At 35.5% G+C, this 20,795-nt stretch overlaps 7 protein-coding genes across 8 annotated transcripts in view; 4 read left to right on the top strand and 3 right to left on the bottom strand.

Annotated features, from left to right (window-relative positions):
• Window positions 1-182: 182 nt before the first annotated feature.
• On the bottom strand, window positions 183-893 carry LOC111468344 (glycine-rich protein-like). The gene is made up of 2 exons (XM_023113527.1): window positions 726-893; window positions 183-646 (listed from the first exon to the last, which is right to left on the bottom strand). The coding sequence occupies exons 1-2, from the start codon at window positions 889-891 to the stop codon at window positions 396-398; spliced, it is 417 nt and encodes a 138-aa protein (XP_022969295.1). The 5' UTR covers window positions 892-893; the 3' UTR covers window positions 183-395.
• Window positions 894-4,973: 4,080 nt separating this feature from the next.
• LOC111468345 lies at window positions 4,974-5,559 on the top strand. The gene has a single exon (XM_023113528.1). The coding sequence runs from the start codon at window positions 5,039-5,041 to the stop codon at window positions 5,453-5,455; it is 417 nt and encodes a 138-aa protein (XP_022969296.1). The 5' UTR covers window positions 4,974-5,038; the 3' UTR covers window positions 5,456-5,559.
• A 1,213-nt stretch (window positions 5,560-6,772) lies between these two features.
• LOC111468343 lies at window positions 6,773-7,433 on the top strand. The gene has a single exon (XM_023113526.1). The coding sequence runs from the start codon at window positions 6,898-6,900 to the stop codon at window positions 7,318-7,320; it is 423 nt and encodes a 140-aa protein (XP_022969294.1). The 5' UTR covers window positions 6,773-6,897; the 3' UTR covers window positions 7,321-7,433.
• A 2,507-nt stretch (window positions 7,434-9,940) lies between these two features.
• LOC111468216 (protein IQ-DOMAIN 1) lies at window positions 9,941-13,040 on the top strand. The gene is made up of 6 exons (XM_023113358.1): window positions 9,941-10,451; window positions 10,665-10,928; window positions 11,074-11,283; window positions 11,417-11,530; window positions 11,611-11,961; window positions 12,548-13,040. The coding sequence occupies exons 1-6, from the start codon at window positions 10,380-10,382 to the stop codon at window positions 12,695-12,697; spliced, it is 1,161 nt and encodes a 386-aa protein (XP_022969126.1). The 5' UTR covers window positions 9,941-10,379; the 3' UTR covers window positions 12,698-13,040.
• A 745-nt stretch (window positions 13,041-13,785) lies between these two features.
• On the top strand, window positions 13,786-15,571 carry LOC111468342 (uncharacterized protein At4g28440-like). The gene is made up of 2 exons (XM_023113525.1): window positions 13,786-14,179; window positions 15,119-15,571. Exons 1-2 carry the CDS (start codon window positions 13,930-13,932, stop codon window positions 15,304-15,306), a joined length of 438 nt encoding a protein of 145 aa, XP_022969293.1. The 5' UTR covers window positions 13,786-13,929; the 3' UTR covers window positions 15,307-15,571.
• A 143-nt stretch (window positions 15,572-15,714) lies between these two features.
• LOC111468354 (protein NUCLEAR FUSION DEFECTIVE 6, chloroplastic/mitochondrial-like) lies at window positions 15,715-18,046 on the bottom strand. 2 transcript variants are annotated; one of them, XM_023113541.1, is made up of 3 exons: window positions 17,768-18,044; window positions 17,500-17,621; window positions 15,715-16,039 (listed from the first exon to the last, which is right to left on the bottom strand). In XM_023113541.1, the coding sequence occupies exons 1-3, from the start codon at window positions 17,908-17,910 to the stop codon at window positions 16,017-16,019; spliced, it is 288 nt and encodes a 95-aa protein (XP_022969309.1). In that variant the 5' UTR covers window positions 17,911-18,044; the 3' UTR covers window positions 15,715-16,016. The 2 variants fall into 2 exon arrangements, with proteins under 2 accessions (XP_022969309.1, XP_022969310.1); XM_023113542.1 differs by lacking the exon at window positions 15,715-16,039 and adding an exon at window positions 16,054-16,450 and having other exon boundaries at window positions 17,768-18,046.
• A 311-nt stretch (window positions 18,047-18,357) lies between these two features.
• The window catches only part of LOC111468188 (DDB1- and CUL4-associated factor 13-like), a 5,045-nt gene continuing 2,607 nt past the window's right edge, over window positions 18,358-20,795 (bottom strand). The window contains exons 10-17 of the mRNA XM_023113317.1: window positions 20,471-20,534; window positions 20,327-20,380; window positions 20,000-20,085; window positions 19,836-19,896; window positions 19,686-19,750; window positions 19,450-19,555; window positions 19,013-19,101; window positions 18,358-18,851 (exon numbers count right to left, since the gene is read on the bottom strand). Of these exons, the coding sequence (XP_022969085.1) occupies window positions 18,689-18,851; window positions 19,013-19,101; window positions 19,450-19,555; window positions 19,686-19,750; window positions 19,836-19,896; window positions 20,000-20,085; window positions 20,327-20,380; window positions 20,471-20,534 (688 nt within the window). The 3' untranslated portion in view covers window positions 18,358-18,688. The remainder of the gene's footprint in view (window positions 18,852-19,012; window positions 19,102-19,449; window positions 19,556-19,685; window positions 19,751-19,835; window positions 19,897-19,999; window positions 20,086-20,326; window positions 20,381-20,470; window positions 20,535-20,795) is intronic.

Below are 20,795 nucleotides of genomic sequence, written 5' to 3'. Positions count from 1 at the left end.
TTAAAAAATTTACATTAAAAAATGTACTACCCAACCCAATCCAATCCATAAAATATTTTCGAGTTCATCAGATTTTATGAATAGCGGTACTTACAAGGCTGCTAACCTTTAGATAATGCATGGCTTGCGAGTTTTCAAGTCGAGATAGAGATGAATGAATGAAGGAGTACTCGAGCTGGAGCTGGAGTCATGGAAATAGTAGTAGGATTATACAAAGTGGATATGCAAAAATTTGCAGAAAGCAAATCTTGTAGCAACAAACTAAAACCCAAACACAGGGAAAAAGGAAAAACTAGCAGCCACTCCATTCCCCATGCATTTATTTCACAAACTTCACACTTCACACATTAACTTTTAAACTATTTCATTATTTTTCACCCCATCCCCACGTCGTCTTACGGCTTTGCGCCCTCCACCACCTCACCGGCGTAGCTGCAGCACCTGTACCCGCATCGTCCATACCGGCAACCCCTTCCGTAGCCACCACGACCACCGTACCCACCTCGACCACCATACCCACCTCGACCACCATACCCACCACGACCACCATACCCACCACGACCACCGTACCCACCACGCCCGCCATAACCTCCATCATATCCTCCGTACTTGGCATCCTCTACGCCATTGGTCTCCACCGTGGCTTCTACAATATCATCATTAAAACAAACTAACGTTACAACACTCCGATTTAAATGGAATAAATAAATATTTTACGAACTAACCCTTCTCCTTATTTGCGGAGGTCTCGGCAAGGTCTCTGGCGGCCACCTCTGAAGAGATAAGGAGAATGAAGGCGAAAAGAAGACCTAGAAAAATAAAGGCTTTGGAACTCATTTTTGTGTTTAGGATGAGACTAAATTTTGAAGATGGGATGAGTAAGATTTGCATCTTTGTAGATGTATTTATAGGTGCAAAAAGACTCGAATTCGGACCATGGCTATTAAAGACGGACCCATAAATTAGTTGGGTGTTGATGAGCTGATTAAGATGTATGTATTTTAATATGAGAAGGCAAATTTAGTCAGCCCTCTTCAAAAATCTTATCTTTAGAGCGAGCAAGATAATAAGTCAAACTCTTAACTAACGCCCTCTTGAAAAAAAGCTTAAGATTTTGTATTCGGATCGATCCGGAAGGGAAAATCTTTTGTGCTAGAGAAGTTTTGCAGAGATCAAGGAGCGATCAGTGATGCTGCTCGTACTCACGGTGTTAGATGATTTAGAAAGCTTTGTAGTATATAATGACGCTTTAGGCAAGAATCTATGATTATCTATGCTTCGATAAGTAGAAGGATTAAATTTGGATAGAACGGGGTCGAGATGATTTAATGAATTTATAAATAAATAAAAAAAAATAAATATATTTAATTACTAAATTAAAATAGTTTCTAAAGAAGAGAGAAAATAAAAGCACATGAGGACAATGGTGTTGAATAGCTTTCCTTCAACCAAGTTGGACAGGGATGTTTCAAGTTGAAAAACAATGTACCAAATATTTCTAAATTTATATAATTTTAATATTATTATATTTTTCTTTCATTATTTATATTGGTGTTCAACTCTATAATTAATATAAAATTTTTAAAACGATATTTATTTATTTATTTCCTACTCTATCTAACAATTAACGGATTGATAAAGATATCACTAAATTTCTTAAAGATGAAAGGTTCAATCCGTGTTTCCTAAAAAAAAAATTGGTATAAGATATTGACAAGCTCATGTGACACAACCAACGGACGTAAATTTTATGAACACTCTCGAAATCTCTCGAAATCTAACTCCAAACACACATATTCTCTCTCTGGACCCAACAATCAAGTGATAGTTATTTCTCTTCGATAAATCTTAAATTTAATTATTTAAAGTTAATTTTCATCCAAAATAAATAAATAATAATAATAATAGTTTTAAGGACATACCAACTAAATGGATAGAAAGTACTGAAATTGGATATTAAAAGTACATATACCTAAATAAAACGAAAGTAAGTTTAGAAACTCAAGATCGAGCACGATCAAAGATTGAACTATCCTAATATCATTTGCCTTCGATTGAACTATCATGATATCATTATCATTCACCAATAGATGAGTATGAGAAAAATGTAAGAGTTTAGGATAGGTCTTGGGAGAGAGTATAATTGGCTTATGGGTAGATTGAAGTGTTGATATTTGTAGTCTTTTTCACCTCTGATTTGTGTCTGCAAATGAGTGATGATATGGGGCGATGAGTTAAAGTTGGATATTAAATGCTTGGGGGCACCATTGTCAAACTTTCATATTGGCATATTCATTGTGCAATTCAGAGGTGGATCCTTCGCATTTATGGCGTGGGGTCTGTTAGATGATAAACATATTTAGGGACTCTTCCCATTGGTATGAGGTCTTTTAGGGAAGCCCAAAGCAAGGCCTTGAGAGCTTACGCTCAAAGTGTACAATATCATATTATTATGAAGAGTCGTATTTGTCTAACATGGTATCAGAGTCGGACTCCAAAAGAAAAATAACCCAACAAGACTGCCGTAGACGTGTATTCTTATAATGGTTTAATGGCTGAGCTTAGTGATCAAATTTGAAATGATAGCACAAACAAGGCTTGAAATACTTCAAAAGGGAAGTTAAGATAGTCAAATTTGGTTGGTGTGCTGGGACAAAGGTGGGTTTGAATGCACTTAATAGCATGCATAATATGAACGCAGTTAATACTCTATGGAGAGGTAGAAGAAAAATGTGCATAGATAAAAAGATTTTATATCAAATGGATGAAGGTTAGGGATGTATATTAGTAGGTCGGTATTGATTTTATGTCACGTTTAATAGTTTTTGTTTCTTTGAAACTCTAATACGAGATTTTGATTTTATTTCTAGTACATATAATAAATAGTGAGTTGAGCTATGTTTAAATTGATTAAAAAATACATATAAAAATTAAGATTTTAATAATGTTAGTTCATGCTAACACCATTTTTTTTTGAATTTTTTTTAATATTATTTTTTTAAAAATAATATTAATAATTGTCTTGATTTTTAAAATAATTAGTAAATATAAAGCTCAATTATTTTAGTTTTTTATTTTCTATTTTTGAAATTTTACTAAAAATTTAAATAATCCTTAAAAATGATGGTAAGAAATGGAGGAGAAAAAAAAAAAACAAAGATATAAATTTAAAAAATTAAAAGAGAAAAAAGTATCAAAAGGGTAAAGGAGCTTAAATAATTGAATTAGTCATCAATATTTTTAGCAATTATTATAATTAATTTGTTGAAATGAATAATTTTCAATAATGATTGAATTATACTTTTTTTTTATTTAAATAATGAGTGAAAAATAATTTTTTATATTTTAAATCATGATTAAATTATACATATATTTGTATTTTACAACACACTCCCTCAATGAAAATTGAATAAAAGAATAATAGATAATCCTTGAAATGTATTATTTAATAATAATAAATTACATTTTGAATATTTATATAAGTCATATCCTAATAAATATTTGAGTAAATGTGAGGAAAATTTAGAAATTAAGACATCTTTATTTCTTTAACAAAATGTAATTTGGTTTTAGGGCCATGCTTGTTTATTTTATTTAATAAGATTTAATAGTTATTGAATACGATTCAATGTATATATAAAATTTTAAATATTTTATTTATGTAATTTTTAGTATTTTAAAAAGTTATAATTTAGCTAAGAAAGGCTTTGGCAGAATAGCAGAGTAAGTACAAGTATTAGTTGTGACCTCTCGAGAGAATCAATAACTGCATCAAATATTTAATTGACTAGTTGTAAATAGACCCAGACTGTGAAACAAAAGATTATCCGAGACCTAGGCCAATGGTAATTCAATGGTTACTTAGTCATTAATGATAGATATCTTGTTGCAACCGAAACTACATGAAACTTCATTCTTCTTCAATGGGGCATAAATTGAAATATTTTTTTTGATAATTTCAATAATATAATATCAAGTTAGGAACGAAAATTAAAGCTTAAATTTTGTGTTAGCAATGTTGTAATCATAGTTTGATAGATAGATAAACTAAATTATATTTTTAACCATAAATGAGTTAAATTATTTAACTAAACTAAAAAAAGAATCATTTAAAATTTTATTTTATTCCAAAAAAACCAATGCATGGAAACTTTTTGGTGAAGAAAACCCCAATGAATGGAAGAATCAGAGTTGGAAGTATAAATATTAAGAACCTTCCAAATTTGTATCATATTTTCAACCATTTTTCTTGTTTTTATCAGCCGACCAACCCCTCGCCATGCATTGCCATTCTTACCCTAAACTCATTGCCAAACAAACCTACGCCCAATAAGATTAAGAGGGTATTAAGTGTGATATCTCATATCAGTCAGACAAATAAGTGAACCAAAGCTAATAATATTTGCTAGTATTGAGTTTGAGTTGTTATAAATGTATTATAATATATTATAATAATTAGTTATGAAATATAGTTCAATAATTTTTCTTTTATGATTGGATTAGTAGTATATTTTATTTTATTTTTATAGATTTAATTAGTTTATATTTTCATTATTTTGGGGTATGAGTTGGTAGTTTTATTCTATTTGAAGAACATTAATGAAAATTGGACTTTATATTACACTCCCACTGGGATTTTTGATCCCACCTATGTTTGTTTCAGGTCCGATCCCAATTCTATTTCTCATTTTTAACAAGATGGAATTAGAGCCAATTACAGGAGGTGAGCCAGAAAAATACTAGGCTCCAAAAAAATGTAGAAACTTGTCTGTGACAAACATGTTTTAAAATGGTGAGGCTAGCGGTCAAAAAATTGTTTTAAGGAGTTTTTTATTAATTAATTCGACAAAGAAACCAACGGCTGAAAACCTGAAAAGACGGAAAACACCCTTGAACAATGTGCAAAAAATCTCTGTCTAAAGCAGAATGGCATAAAGCTCTCTGTTTCCGAGACCTCTATATAAAGAACGATTTTCACTTCATTCATTCATTCACAAATTCTTGAATATTTCCTGTGTGTTCTTCGAAGAGGTTCAAAATGAGCGTAGAAATCTTGGACAGTGCTACGATCGTGAGCTTCGTGGAAGACGAAGAGGCATTCAGAGCGACAATTACAGAGCATTTCAGGGAGCTTGACGTGGACAGAGATGGGGTTCTTTCGTACGGAGAGATGCTGAGGGAGTTGCAGAGTCTTAGAGTGTTGGAGACCCATTTTGGAGTGGATGTGAAACCCGACCCGGAAGAGCTTTCTTCTGTTTATGCCTCGTTGTTCTCGCAGTTTGATCGGGACTGCAATGGAAAAATTGATCTGGGTGAGTTCATGGCTGAAACCAGGAAGATGATGCTGGGCATGGCTAATGGTATTGGCCTTTCTCCTGTTCGAATGGTGTTGGAAGAGAATAGTTTCTTGAAGAAAGCTGTGGACAGAGAATCAACCAAACTCCCTGTTGCTTGATAGTTTCTTTGGAAGGATACTCATCTCATGAGCTCCTAACAAAATTTTGAGACCCTTCATCTTGTACTTCACTTTTCAAATTTCAATCAATAATTTGTTTAACTTAGCTTATGAGTTCTCGTGGATTTGGTTATAATCAAGAAATACTGTTTTTATTGGTGTTCAGACTTTACGAAGTCAAAGCAAAGCTGCTAGAACTTATGCTCAAAGTCATAAATATCGTACCATTACGAAGAATCTTATTTATCTAAGTATTTTGAAATTACAATTTCGTCCTTATAGTTCCCAAGAAGGCTTATTTACAATTGGATCCTTATAATTAGGAGGAAGACTTATTTATTAGGTTTTCTTAGGACTAAATTATTAATTTAACTTAAAAAATTTGAAAATTAGATGGAAGGAATATGCTTCACTTTTAAAAAGGGTTTTGGTGGCACAAAAATGGAATAATATCTTCAATAATCCTATATTCCTTTTATTTAACTTTTCCATTTTTAATTACTACAAAAAAAAAAAAGAAAAAAATGGCCATGGTAAATAATTTCCTTTCCTTTTATTTTCTAAAATACCATTTTTTTTAAAAAAAAATTATAGTAAATAGAGAATTTTAAAATATAATTCCTATTGAAACAATATATAGTATTTAATACGCTAGTATGTTTTACCAATATAATTTTAAAAAATTAAAAGCTAAATATTTCTACGTAGTTTCAATATTTAAAAAATAAATATATTTACTGGTTATAAATAAATAAAATGTTAATTTTTCATTTATTTGTCATTTTATAATTTTTTTCTTTACTTATTTCTACATCTTATTTTAGTCGTAATATTCCTTTAAGTTTTTGTCTGCAAAATGCTCTTAAAAGCATATCTTCTCCTTCTAATTATAAGAACTAACTTTATAACTTTTTTATTTTTAAAGTTTTAAGAATCAAATTCGGATCGAGACGAACTAAAACATGTTTTTTTTTTTAAAAAAATAATGTCGGGTGCGTTTTTTTTATATAAACAAAGTGAGAAATATATATATATATATATATATATATTAAATTTGTTAAAATTGGTTTTGTTAAGTTATAAATTCAAAATTAATTTTTAATTCCGTAAAATTTATGTTATATATAATCAAATATTAGATTGATTTTAAGCATATTTCCTTTCAAACATTCTAAAGCTAACTGCACCGACTTCTCATTGTGTTGACTTTACGACTTTACTTCAGTACTTCAAATTTGCATTAAATTCCATTGGAACATACTTTTTCACGTCCGTTCAATCAAGATTTGGCGTAAGAATCTTCATCACTGGCACTTCCCACTGGTTCTGCCGGTGAGAAAAATGGCCACACAGAGAGCACTGATGCCTCTGAGGCCTATTTATATGAAAGCTTGACCCATCATCCTTCTGCTCATCAGAGACCCATATCAGAGCCAGCTGAAATGAGTGTGGAAATATTGGACAGTGAAACCATCGTCAACTTTGTTGAAGACGAGGCAGCCTTTGGTGCCTTCATTAGAGAGCGCTTTGCTCACCTTGACACCAACCATGATGGCCTCCTTTCTTACAGCGAGATGCTAGCGGAGTTGCAGAGCCTGAGGGTGACACAGAACGACTTTGAAATTGACGTGAAGCTTGACCCAGATGAGGTTTCTTCTGTTTATAGTGCTCTGTTCTTGCAGTTTGATCGTGACTTGAATGGAACAGTTGATCTGGATGAGTTCAGGACTGAGACCAAAAGGATGATGCTTGGGATGGCTAATGGGATGGGGTTCTTGCCTGTTCAGATGCTGCTGGAAGAGGGCAGCTTCTTGATGAAGGCTGTTGAGCATGAAACTGCTGTAATGGCCACTTGTGCGTTCTGATTGCTATTACATGAATCGCTGTGTACTTGGTGTGGTTGTAAATTCATGAATCAATTCAGATGAGTGAGGTTCTTCTTAACTGAAATAAAACATGTTTTTCTTTTTCAGCTTAACTTGCATGTTAATTCTATAGCCAGATGAACCATATTTTCATACTTGAAAATAGAAGATAATTACTACAAGAACACAAGAGCAGGCACACGACGGCCCAAGCCCACTGCTAGCAATATTTGGATGTCTATTGGTTTCGTTGCATAATTTTAAAACATGCGTTTTAAAATCGTGAGGCTGACCGCTATATGTAATGGGCCAAAATGAACAATATCTACTAGTGATAAGCTTGAGTTGTTATAAATGGTATTAGAGCCAGACATTGGGCTATGTGCCAGTGAGGAGCCTGAGTCCCAAAGGGGGTGACCACAGGCACAAAGATGCTGATCCCTGAAGGGTTGGATTGGGGGGTCCCGAGAAGAGAACGAATGCCAACAAGGATGCTGGGTCCTAAAGGGGGTGGATTGTGAGATCCACGTCGATTGGGAAAAAGAACAAAACATTATTTATAAGGGTGTAGAAACCTCTCCCTAGAAGCATTTAAAAACCTTAAAAAGAAGCCCGAAAGAGAAAGCCCAGAGAAAATAATATCGACTAGCGATGAGCTTCGACTGTTACGTTTCAGCAAAAGATACTTTCATAATACAAATCTAACATAGATTTTAACAAATTTCCAGAATTAAGATCCTCCTTCCAGACTTGAGATAGGACAGCTGACCTTATAAGAAACTGATCATCAATTCTTGCATCTGTGGGGAAGATGTAGGCAAAACCAGATTGGACTTGCCAGAGGCAGCTGGAACGTTGTTCCTTCCATTTGCAATGCCGCTGATTTAGTTAAGCATGACACCCATTGCGCAATCAATTACCATCTTCTTGAGGGGCGCCCACCCATCTAAGCAGTCTGCATTTGTTCCATTCAAAGAAAGTTACAAGATGTTACTTGGGAAAGTGGTGGTGATAACTCTTGCATTCGTCCGCATAACAGAGCCTGCAGGCATATAGGCAAAGGTGGAAAAATCTTGACACGTTCATATATGCAGCCCAGTTACATATGCATCACCGGCTCAACCAATTATCTAATCATGGATGAGTTCTATTCTACTTCATATTCTAATATCAGTTACTTTTGATGATGATAGTAAAATAAGTCAGCCCAAGATGATGATAGTAAAAATCTTAAGAACTTGTGTGTGCAATCTGTTGATCTTGTAAGCTCAAACATTTATACCTCATAACATATATAGAACTGTAGTGGACCTATCGACAACAAGCTCTATGAAAACAATGTAGTTTAGCTACCAATAAAACTTTAATAGAACAATCTAATCAAAGTAGAAGCCATCTCCTTCGATAGTATGCTTAACTGGTAATTTGATATCAACTGGAAGGTTATTGTGAGATCACACATCGGTTGAAGAGGGGAATGAAACATTTTTTATAAAAGTGTGGAAATCTTTCTCTAACATACGTGTTTTAAAAGCTTGAGGAGAAGCACGGAAGGAAAAGTCCAAAGAGAACAATGTTTGTTAGCGGTGGACTTAGGCTAGTATAAATGTTATCAGAGCCAGACATCGGGCGATGTGTCAGCGATAAGACTAAGTCCCAAAGGGGGGTGGATACGAGGTGGTGTGCCAACAAGGGGTGGACTAGGGGTCCCACATCGGTCGGAGAAAGAAACAAGTGCTAATGAGCATGCTGGGCCCCGAAGGAGGGTGGATTGTGAGATCGGTTGGAGAGAGGAATGAAACATTTTTTAGAAGGGTGTGGAAATAGCTGTCTAGCAGACATATTTTGAAACTTTGAGGGGAAGTCTGAAAGAAAAAGTCCATATAAGATAATATCGGCTCGAAATATCCAATTCTATCTTCGTGTTGGAAATATTATAAGAAATCTAAACATGGGAGAGGCTTTGAACATTAGAATCCTCCATAACCAATGGAACAAAAAGTGTATTAGTAGAAATGTCCATAGGGTGGGACGGGACGGGACAAAGAGTCCTTCTTCATTCCCATTTTCGCCTCCTATTTCATTTTCCATTTCTTCAATGGAGACTCCCTGGGGCGTTTGGAACCGGTTATTACAGACATCTTTACACACATCGAGGTTTAAACCTCAATTTATAAAGGTGTAAAAATCTCTTCCTAACGAGAGTCATTTTAAAAATTTTGAAAAAGTTCAAAAAGATTAATATCTGCTACCGGTAGATTTCAGCTATTACAAACTGTATCAAATCTAGACACTTGGCAATGTGCCAACTAGGATATTCGGCTTACAAGGGTGGATTAGGGTCCCACGTCGATTGAAGAAGAGAACGAATGTTAGCGAAGACACTTGCCCTTAAAAGGAGTGGATTGTCTCCACCGGTTGGATTGTGAGATCCCATATTAGTTGTGAAGCTAATGAAACATTATTAATAAGAGCGTGGAAAACTATGAGTGGCACATGTGGAAATAGACCATTTTAAACTATGTTACAAGTTAAAAGGACTGAATTGAAAATTTCAAAGGAACCAAATTAGGAGAGGAGATAGTTAATTTAATGGAAGGAGTAAAAAAAAAAGAGAGTAATATGTCAGAGTGTGATGAAAAAGAAATAGACATATCCCCATCGCCAAGCAAACCTTTTTTGGATGATGAACGCAGTGTGTTGTATTGTGGCAGCCATGTGCAAAAAGTTATCTGCAAAGCAATTAAACTCTTGCCATCTAATCCTTTACTTTTTCTTTAGCTTCCATTATTTCCTTTGAGATTTAAGGATCCCATGTCCAGCTCTAAAGGGCATGCTCTTGTGGATTGATTATTTTCTCTGCGGTTTTTTTTTAACAATTTGCTTCCAACTCCCCTTTTTCACCTTTATAACACTCTGCCCCATTTGCAGCGTCTCTTAGTTGTGTCAATTACTTTCGGCTTTCTCTCTCTCTGCATGACTTTCAGCACCGCAAAGACTAAAACAAGCTGTTTTTCGGTAGATTTGGATTCTGGGTTTTCTCTGTTTTGCTGAGTGAAATGGGAATTAAAGGAGAATTGGTTAGGAATGTGTTCTTGAGGAACCGTTCTTTCAAGACCCATGAGAAAAATGTAAGATGGGATTTTGGTTTCTGTCAATTTTCTTTGATTTTTTTTTTTTTTTTTTTCATTTCCGTCAGGTGTTTGTTGAAATGCCAAGCTGAACGTTCTTCCCCTTTTCCGTTGTTCTCAACTTGATTTCATATTTCGTTTCATTTGTATCCCAATTGTTTGTTTTCTACGGGTGAATTGCTGTCGTTTTTAATTCTGATTCGATTTTTTCAGACGCGGAACAACAATTCAGTGGAAAGGAAAAAATGGCACTCTGTTAGATCTTACCTATGTGGAGACGAGTACAATTCAGTTCTTGTAGAGGAAGATGCAGCATCCATTAGAAGCTCTGAAGCAACTGTCACACAGCCTGTTTTGGAGCTTGAGATCTCAACACAGAAACAAGAACCTTCAATGGAGGTTTTCGATTTAGGCTCCCAATTGAAGCGCCAAGAACAAGCAGCACTCCTCATCCAGTCAGCATTTAGAAGCTTTCTGGTCATTTTAACACTTTTTCTTCGTGTTAAACATTTGGATCCCAAAATCTTTTATTTAGCAAACTAAACTGGAAGTGCAAACTTCTTGGGCTTTGTAGTGAAGAGGATAGATATGAACTTTGTAAATTGATGAATTTGAATTGCAGGCTCGGCGTCGGGATGCCGAGATCGAATGGACGAATAGTGATAGCAAGAAGGAGATCACTGAGGGAATAGAAAGTCCAAGCAGAGAGTCTCTAAGCACGTCAATTGAAGTTCAGACTGGGAATTCTGAAGCTTTCTCTGTTCAAGATGAAAGAATTGTTCTTTCCAACCGAATGCAACAGAAAACCAAAACCCAATTACTTAAGCTGAAGGTTGAAGACGACATTTTCTCTGCATAACTCGTTGAATGTTATCTGGATCTGATTAGGGAAACATTGAAAGTTTCATAGTTCTTGAAAATGTTAATGATCTTTTGTAACTCGTTTCGCCCTCTGGATTTTGTAGGAAGAATGGGATGATAGCACAGTGAGCAGCAATGTAACAAAAATGAGGATTCAGAACAGGCTAGAAGCATCAACCCGGCGTGAACGAGCACTGGCTTACGCTTTCTCGCAACAGGTACAATTATGATAAGTTCTTAGAAAATAAAGTAGTTGGATTGGTTGCTGTAATAATTCTGGTTACTCCTGTGTTTTAAGCTACGAATCTGCTCGAAGAGAAAACACTCGAAATCCGATGCTATAGAAGCGAACATGAGCTGGAGCTGGCTGGAAAGGTGGATGGCCACCCGCCTTCCTGAAGGCTCCTCAGTCGAAACTCACACGATGAAACCATTGGAAGGGATTGACAACAATCCGAGATTGGTTATAAGCCAAAGACTCTTTGATATTGGTGCAGAAGAAAAGGAAAGCTGCGGATCTAATGAGGTATCTGTACGATCTTTTAACTTCTCTGCTGATGCATTGAAGAGCAGATCAAAGGGTTCAAGTTATGTTTCAAGGAGCAAGACCGTACCAAGCCTTCAGCTTAATAATGAAGATTTTACGAAGGTACATCATCTGGATCCAAAGCATTTTATTGAGACTAATAGAAATCCCGACTTTTCAAATGCTTAAATGCACTTTTGTTGCACTTAAAGAATAGTTTTTTTTTTAAGCACTTGGACTGTTCACTCACAAAACAAAACTTTAAGCACTTTTTGTACACTTCAAGAACATTTCTTCACTGTTTAGAAATTCATTTGAAATAGGCCTAGAATCATATTGGATGTTTGCCTATAAAACAGAACTTCGAAGGATCGAAACGGCCAAAACCCACGACTCTCCACAATGGTACGATATTGTCTACTTTGAGCATAAGCTCTCATGACTTTGCTTTTGGTTTCCCAAGAAGGCCTCGTACCAATGGAGATGTACTCCTTACTTATAAGCCCATGAACATCCCCTTAGTTAGTCAATGTGGAACTCCCTCCCAACAATCCTGAGCATAAACAACCGCGGAATCGAATAGTAAAACGCAAAGACCAAAGACCAACCCGATGATCTTCCAACTCAGAGGCCCATAATTCTCTGTTTTTCATTGTATCTTTCTTGTTTCTTCTCACCTGACATTTGAAATGCATAAATATTCATAAAGGTGAGCAAAGGGGATTGGGTAGCAGAGACTGAAAGAGATAAAAGGAGCAGACAAAGGCAAGCTGGGGGCAGAGGAGAAATCAAATGTAACGATGCATATATCAACAGTTCTCCAAGTTCCTCTCCTGTTGAATCCAGAGTCGGTGTGTAATTTTGGAAATTGAAACCTTTTAGTTTATCATCTTTGATGCTATTTATGTTAAGCCAACCCCTTGTATATTAAGGATAAGAACTGTCATAAACAGTTCTAGCTTTCCCACCTTCAAGGCCAATGATTTGCTCTGGATTAAAAGGCTTATTATTGTCCTTTGTTAGTTCATACTGATAAACACTATTGAAGCAAATTGTGCAGATATCGTAACTATTTTGTACATTTAGCAATGACTGTATGGATATCTATAGAAGAGTGGTACGAGGACATCTTGGCAGCTGGTGGTTAAGAGTAGGCTTCTCTTTAATGATGTTTTCAGGCCAATAACATCTAGATCTTATCAATGTCTTCATCTTTAACTCTGTATATAAGCCTCACCACCACCTTCACCATCACCATCCATACCCCGAGCAATACCCTCGTTAAGACGTGTTCTCAGGTAGCTCACAATAAAGCTTTCGAAAGCCTGGCTTCATCAGGCATGTATTTGAGAATCCTGAAGTCCAACTGAATATGATACCCCCAGCTGCAATCCTAACTTTCTTGTGCATATTTCCCCGAACATGGCAAAGACGTTTAGTCCTATTCCTCCTCGTCCTCCTTAAACAAAGCTTATGCTTCTCATCAACTTTCTTGTACATTATTCCCCCCAAACATGTTCAAGAGGTTTAGTCCTATCAATACACATAGCTTCGCACCAACCATTGCCTAGCATTCTTGTGCATCCTCCTTAAACAAATCCTCCTCAAACAAATCTTATGGTTCTCGTCATTTGCTTTATTCACGCCTCTCTTCCTAACCAACGACGTAAAACAGAATGGTTGTAAAATCTAAAATGATTATCAATATCAAAATAGATTTGCCAAAAGGGGAAAAAAGACACTTCAACACTTATGAGTTATGATGCTACACACCATGTGGGGTTTAACTAGTACTGCAAAATCATTGTGAATTATCAAAAATATATACAAAATTGAGACTAAGTTTTATGGTTTATGTACCGGCATTTCTATTTCTTAAAAGCCCAAAGCCTAAAGCCCATAACTGAGCCCAATTCGGTGACAAATTTAAGCCCACATTTTGATACCCAATCTGAAAATCCCAAATGCGAGAGCAGCGCGAAATTTAATTCTTAGGGTTAAGGTTTTAACCCGCAGGGGTTCGATTTCATTCTCCATTTTCGCGTTGCACTCTCATCGGCAACATATTTTTGTTCCGATACTTGGATTTCCATGGCGACGGCAACAGTGAATGCTCCACCAAAGAGGAAGCCTGTGTTTATAAAAGTAGAAGAGCTAAAGCCTGGTACCAGCGGCCACACTCTCACGGTCAAGGTGGTGAGCTCCAAAAATGTGAAGGCTGTCAATAAAGGTGGACGATCCACCGTGATTGCGGCTCGCCCTCAGCAATTAACTCGAATCTCTGAATGTCTTGTTGGTGATGAGACTGGTTGCATCGTCTTCACAGCTCGAAACGACCAAGGTACGTTTCTCCAGCCTTATAATACCTAATTTTTCTCATCTTTGGGATTTTTCCGTTTGCTTTCTGGGATGATTGTGTATGGTTACGAACAAGTTTGGATATAATGAATGGATATTAGTTTTTATTTCCTAGGATGTTCTTTAAAAACTGGGATAAGGTTTCTTCGTTTCTGTTGGAATGTTTTGCTGAGATTGAGAATTCTTTTGGAACAGTGAGTGGTCATCGTTTCTGTTAGTGAATTTCATCTTTGATAATTGAGAAATTACAATATAGGCTACAAAAAAACTCTCTTTTATGGGTATTGTGTAAGGTTACCTAGGCCTGAAATAGCTTTTTGGGCAGAAGACTTGCGGCATATTAAAATTACCATTAAAATACAATTTTAAGAACTTAAAAAGTCATTCCAAATAGACTCTTTCACTATTGTTCAACATAAATGGTCTGATTTGAAAGGATGCATTTAGTTCTAGCTCTTGAAGGATCCTTAAGGACAGTTAGTGTGTGAGTTTCTTGGTCTGTGAGCTTCTTCTTTATATTTCTTGATCAAGTCATTCTCTTAAGTGTTATGAGGGATATTACTGGTCAGAGTAGAGCTTCTATTATGTTCATCTCCTTTAAGCCAGGAGCTTTGAGATGGTGGATTAAGGTGCATGTGTGTAGATGTAAATGTTACTTTTCATTTGAAATCTGTTGTCAATCTAACTGCATAGCCGTTTTTTATACATTGTCTTGAACCTAGCGATTGGTATTTTTCTTGTCTCTGCTTGGTATTAAGAACCTATTGAAATCCTTGCGTGGGTTTGGTGTAAAGAAGTAAAGGAATCAGATGTTACATAACTGTCATATTGTGTGTGTCATGTACATTATCGTGTACGTACTGTTTTAAATTTTTGCTTGGTATTAAGTTATGTTATCTAAACAAATGGTTAATTTTTGCAGTTGATATCATGAAGCCAGGAAACACTGTGACCCTGCGGAATGCGAAGATCGATATGTTTAAAGGTTCTATGAGGTTAGCAGTAGATAAATGGGGTCGAATTGAAGTCGCTGAACCAGGCAACCTTGGGGTTAAAGAGGACAACAATCTGTCACTGGTTGAATATGAATTGGTTAATGTTGAAGAATGAGTTCCAACAATGCAGTGTTAAGTGTCAATTATCATGGATTTACTTTCTATTGTGTGGTGACCGTACTGCTATTTAACTGGTATACAGTTTTATATGGCAACACAAATCTTGGCAAGGGTAATATAAGTTGATTATTGCTGTGTGCCTACTAAGTTCTACATGCTTAATTTGGATCCTAATGTGATAAAGATCTGAAAAGATAACTGCAATTGTTACTTTCTGGTCTTATTAGTAGGAAAAGTAAATAGAAAGTTTTCTCGATGTATCTCTGTTTTGTTGCCTCATTTGTCTAACTATTGTGCTATCCACAGCTAACATTCTGTCAGTTGCTTCACAAAAGGCTTACTCAAACGTACATATAACCTTTGCATTCATAGGTGTACTATATCAATGTGCTCTAGCAGATTTGCTCGACTAATCATAATGAGTAAATTGGACATAGTTCTTGGAATTAGTTTCTAATGAAACGAAAGATACAAAGACCCAAATCATATTTGAACCTAAATAAAATATATCATAAGTCTCTCTTGGAAAATTAGAAGAAAAAAAGGTTGTTATTTGGGTCTTTTAGTTGAATATCAAGATTAAGCTGAGGAAACTAAATTTAAAAGATAAGATTGCCTTGCCAAGCACAAACCCTGGTTGCAATCGAAGATTTACTTGGGCGGCCATGTTGCCCAAGTGGTGAAACCTTTTCCAATCAACGTATATCATGAAGTTTGCAAGCCAGTCACTGCCAAATAGATATTAAATGGCGTTAACATTGTGCGATACATCTATTAATAGAGGTCATGAAGTTTGATAAGCATCCATGACAGAGTAATATACAAGATATATAAAGACTGCTAGAGAAGAAGCTATTTCATAATTGCAAGACAATCCTCTAAGGAATTCAACATAATGAGACAATTTATTGAAGCCTTCCTGTCTAATGTATATCTCTTCCTATACATTCTAGTAGTCCGTAGTTGCACAAATTTAGAATCTAAGACATGCTAACTAGACCGAGATTCGAGACATGGAAAACCAAATTCCTGCAGATCAGCATGAGAATTTTAGCAGTGGGCACTGTCACAATGTAGACCTCTGCAAACAAGACTTTCTGCCTCTTTGACAATTCATCATTACACATCATCATTGAACACTGGTTAAACGTTACAATTAGTATCCTCACATTTAATATCAAGTACGTGGATGAAATCGTTGTGATTGAGTAACATACAAGCATCACATATAAACGGCTAAATCATACGTCACAGCAGGAGGGAAGTGATTCGTTACAAACAACGAACAGTATTCTTTAGCTTTGAAAAAGTTTGGATGAAATCGTTGTGATTGAGTAACATACAAGTATCACATATAAACAGCTAAATCATACGTCACAGCAGGAGGGAAGTGATTCGTTACAAACAACGAACTGTATTCTTTAGCTTTGAAAAAGTTAGAAGACCCTAATCCAGAATGCAGCATTTAATCTCTATCTTAGGACGATGAACTGAATTCTCAATTCATTGATCCGAAAAAAAGTAGTGAAAAAGAAGGGGCCAGATAAGACATTTGCTCTACCAAGCTGAAAGAGCATTTAAGATTATAAAAGCAGTGGGGAAATATATTTGACCCAAAACCCTGGTATTGATTTGAACTAGTTTGAGACTAGTTGGAGAATTGTTTACTTTTTATTTCAAACAGTTCAAATCGTGATGGAATGAATTATAAAACCTAACCTCTTTGTTCTTCCCTTATAATTACCCTCCCAGTTAGGCTTGTTATAGGAGTTTGGTTTCTTGCAACTTTTCATCAAATATCATATCAATGAAAAGTTCTGTCTTCTTGTCAAAGAAAACGAGAAAAAACAGACCGTTCAGTCACTATTTCATCCTCCACCTTTTCATCCTGTATTCTAAGGGCCAAATATATAGGATCAATTGTGTACACATGTTATCCCCCATCGGTTGTACATCACAAAGGCAATCCAAGTAACCAATGAAGCTGAGGTCGTATTCGACCAACACAGCTATTCAGTTTTTAGGCCAACAGAAATCAGAAACCTTAATAGTGGCAGTATAACGAGAACATTGGAAAAAGTAAAATTCATTCTAGTATAGATGCAGAACATGGAAGTAACAACTCTTGGCTCATAACTTCGTCCCATCCCTAGAAACTACTAGAAGAATTAGAAGAGTCAGAAAGTACCTTCTGAAAGCCAACCATAACTATGGCGAGAGACAGAAAGCATCGAAGTCATTAATGCCGAAGAAGTAGCAGAATGGAAAGGAAGCATGGACTCCACACAGAAGCTCATTTCAACTGGAAGCCTACATAGAAAAAGAGAAAAAGAAAAACATCACATGGAAAAACATAGCATACTTTTCTACGGATCATAAACTCAACTCACAGAGTTTTCATAATTAATTTACATCGAGCACGTTTCGTCGAAATCGAATGCTTGCGAGGAATTTACCTTACAGCACACTGAGAGAAAGGTCGTTTAGAAGCAATGCGAAATGATGAACGAGCCGGAGCTGCTCTGGATCCGACGCTCAGAAGAGTCGCAGCCCTGCCGAAGGAGGATCGGGAAATGGCCCTAGCGGCAAAGGAAGCCATCGTTAAATCTGAGAGCGCGGCGAAAAATTATGTGCAATCAGCCACGATAAACAGAGTTCCGTCTCAGATTTAGGGCATTCAAATGCTAAACCCTGCTTCCGTTGCTCGAGAAAATGAGTTGGGGGATATTTCTTTTTTCCTTTTATACTTCTCTTTTTTTACCCTTCTGTTGTCCTTTGTTCTTCATTCATTTATTCTTCATCTTCTTTTATTTTTATTTATATTTTTTCACAATCAAATTATTAATTAAATAAGCTTGTAAAAATTTTAAATATTGCCCAAAAAAAAATATGAAATAAGCTTAAAATTTTTAGAGATAAGTGAGAAAATGTGCCAAGAACAAACATAACTCAACAATAATTAACAATATTATCTCTGTTTAAGTTGGAAGGACGTTCAAATCTTCCTACCGTCAATATTAAAAATAAAAATAACCGATATAAAAAATGGTATTTGTAATGTGTAATTGATCTTTAAGAAGTTGAAACTAAAACCACTCCCACCATCCGAATTGGGATTACAGGAACAATATGAAAAGATGAATACATAACTAAAATATATCAAGCCTCAACAGATTCATGAAGCTAGACTCTAAACAAACAAGCTGAAAAATCTCGACAATCAAGAATTTGTACAACCACTACAAAATTTTGATTCCTTCTCTCACCCAACTTTACCGTCGATCGAAGTTATGAGATGGGGTCTTAGAAAAATCTCAGGAGCTATTGAAAGTGTACGCAACCAGCAACATACCCTCTTTTCCTGGTTCAACGTTGGTTTACTCAACTTCTTTGATGATTCTTCTTCTGCGGAGTGGTACAGTCGAAATGCTCCCACGAGCGCTGTGAGCTTTCCTCCTCTCTTCCTTCCTTCTCTCGGCATCCATAATAGTGCGCCGGAGGGCAGCAGCTTTGAATATCGGTTTTGGTAAATGCCTATGCCTGCAGTAACAAACAGCGATCAAATTTAAAATTCCCTTCCCAGACTGTAGCCTGTGTGTATCGTATGCATATATATGGACTTGGCGTAGTGGAAATATTGATGAAGATAGGGGCCTAACATTAACAGAACAGAGCATGAATGTTGGACATGAGTCTTTTACCTCACAATACGCTTAACCTCGGGAAGGTGTTTATAACGATTCTTAACAGCCTCTTGATATTCATGCTTTCTCTTCTCCCTCGGAAGAAGCTGCAGCAAACATTAGTTTAGAAGTAAATCAGTCAACTGTTAATACAAACGAGGGCTGCAATCAACTGTTATTACAAATGTTAACCATTACACAATCGGGAACTATTAAATACTATCACTTTAGACTAGCATCATTATCCACCTAATTAGACCATGTAATCTTCATGCAAGCTTGTACAGAATAAAGTTGATGAAAGAGTTCCCAAAATAGAAAAGAATCATCTTTTGGTAAATATACAAGGAATTTTATCAAAAGAGTGTAAAATAAAAATAAGGATTTAAACATATCTAATATCCAGATCAGTACAATTCATAGCAAAAATACAGAGAGAGAGAGAGGATTCTTACAACTCCTAATTGTTCAGATGCTTTAGCCTTCCAAAGCCGAAGGTTGGTGTCATCACTCCCTGATATCACATAACTTGCATCACAGCTGAACCTGACGCAGAAAACCCTAAAAAACAAAAGAAAAGATCACTTGATTCACTAATAGTACATTGGAAGGCTTTGATCATAAATGATAAGCCTACAAAAACAAATAACGAACATGGATCGAAAGCTAGAACTAGAATCAAAGAGCAAACCTTTGCATTCTTTTTGTATGATAAATCTCACGGCTGTGACCCCCATTATACGGAAAAATTCTTATCTACAAAATTAATTGCATGGTAAGTTCAAACATATCTCGAAAAACAAGTTATGAAACGTTGAACATAACCCAGGGTTGAACTCACTGTTCTATCATATGAGCCAGTAACAAATTCTCGACCACTTGGTGAAAAATCAATATCCATTCTGAAAACAAAAAGGAATCTTCACATGAGTTTTAACGAAGATTGAAGATAAGGAGTGGCACTATTTAATTATTATAAACCAAAATCACAAGTTTGTATCATACACTGCAGATACATGATCTCTATGCACACATTTTGCTTCGTCTAGTTTCCTAGAATCGTAGCTATAACAGTTGCAGTCTTCATTTGCCTGGAAAGCACAAAGAACAATTGTGTAAATACTAGATTGTTAAAAGAATAAAGAGACATAAAAAAAGCTAGACTAATTATAAAATTTAACAATGAGGTATGCCCTAAACTATTTCATACACATTAGAACAAAAATATATTTGATTATCATATTGACTACGTTATGATGAAAGCAATATGAGCCAAAAAGCTAAGAAAACTTCAAGGAATAAGAAATCTCAAAATTCCATTCGTGTGCTTACTGCAGTGAAGTTCATTGGCTCCCTTGGATTCCAACAAATAGAATTTGTCTTTGTCTGTCACAAGAAAGATACCCATAAGAATACATGAAACAAATTAAAAGATTACAAGTAAGGAACTCTTTTGACTAACTGCAACCATCATACCCTCATAATTATTTTCCTAGCTGGGGATGACATGCGCAAATCATACAATGCAATGCTTCGATCACTACAAGGCAAGAAAAAGAACAGCGTATAGGGTTAAAAATGCTCCCACCATAAGAAGTTGAAAAATTGCTGAAACTGAACTGATTAGCAATATGGAAAATTATACTGGTCCATGAATTTCAGAAAAGTGCAATTAGCTGAAATTTTGTTTATGGTAAATTTAACGTTCCAGTTTAATCAAGAATGCAAAAAAAAAAAAAAAAAAAAAAAAAAAAAAAAAAAAAAAAAAAAAAAAAAAAAAAAAAAAAAAAAAAAAAAAAAA

Source organism: Cucurbita maxima, unplaced genomic scaffold, assembly GCF_002738345.1.
Source record: "Cucurbita maxima cultivar Rimu unplaced genomic scaffold, Cmax_1.0 Cma_Scf00036, whole genome shotgun sequence".
Classification (NCBI taxonomy): Eukaryota; Viridiplantae; Streptophyta; class Magnoliopsida; order Cucurbitales; family Cucurbitaceae; genus Cucurbita; species Cucurbita maxima.
The sequence above is the reverse complement of the archived record's forward strand: the minus strand, read 5'-3'. Positions and strand labels throughout refer to the sequence as shown.

What these genes read in the sequence shown, in the direction of transcription:
- LOC111468216 (XM_023113358.1), top strand. Translation starts at nt 10,380, where the DNA reads ATGGGAATTAAAGGAGAATTGGTTAGGAATGTGTTCTTGAGGAACCGT. An exon ending in CAGCATTTAGAAGCTTTCTG is followed by an intron (nt 10,929 to 11,073) that starts GTCATTTTAACA and finishes TTTGAATTGCAG; the next exon opens with GCTCGGCGTCGGGATGCCGA. An exon ending in ATAATGAAGATTTTACGAAG is followed by an intron (nt 11,962 to 12,547) that starts GTACATCATCTG and finishes ATATTCATAAAG; the next exon opens with GTGAGCAAAGGGGATTGGGT.
- LOC111468342 (XM_023113525.1), top strand. Translation starts at nt 13,930, where the DNA reads ATGGCGACGGCAACAGTGAATGCTCCACCAAAGAGGAAGCCTGTGTTT. An exon ending in CACAGCTCGAAACGACCAAG is followed by an intron (nt 14,180 to 15,118) that starts GTACGTTTCTCC and finishes TAATTTTTGCAG; the next exon opens with TTGATATCATGAAGCCAGGA.
- LOC111468354 (XM_023113541.1), bottom strand. Translation starts at nt 17,910, where the DNA reads ATGGCTTCCTTTGCCGCTAGGGCCATTTCCCGATCCTCCTTCGGCAGG. An exon ending in TTCTCTCAGTGTGCTGTAAG is followed by an intron (nt 17,622 to 17,767) that starts GTAAATTCCTCG and finishes TTTTCTATGTAG; the next exon opens with GCTTCCAGTTGAAATGAGCT. An exon ending in TTATGGTTGGCTTTCAGAAG is followed by an intron (nt 16,040 to 17,499) that starts GTACTTTCTGAC and finishes TCTATTTGGCAG; the next exon opens with TGACTGGCTTGCAAACTTCA.
- LOC111468344 (XM_023113527.1), bottom strand. Translation starts at nt 891, where the DNA reads ATGCAAATCTTACTCATCCCATCTTCAAAATTTAGTCTCATCCTAAAC. An exon ending in CTCCGCAAATAAGGAGAAGG is followed by an intron (nt 647 to 725) that starts GTTAGTTCGTAA and finishes ATGATATTGTAG; the next exon opens with AAGCCACGGTGGAGACCAAT.
- LOC111468343 (XM_023113526.1), top strand. Translation starts at nt 6,898, where the DNA reads ATGAGTGTGGAAATATTGGACAGTGAAACCATCGTCAACTTTGTTGAA.
- LOC111468345 (XM_023113528.1), top strand. Translation starts at nt 5,039, where the DNA reads ATGAGCGTAGAAATCTTGGACAGTGCTACGATCGTGAGCTTCGTGGAA.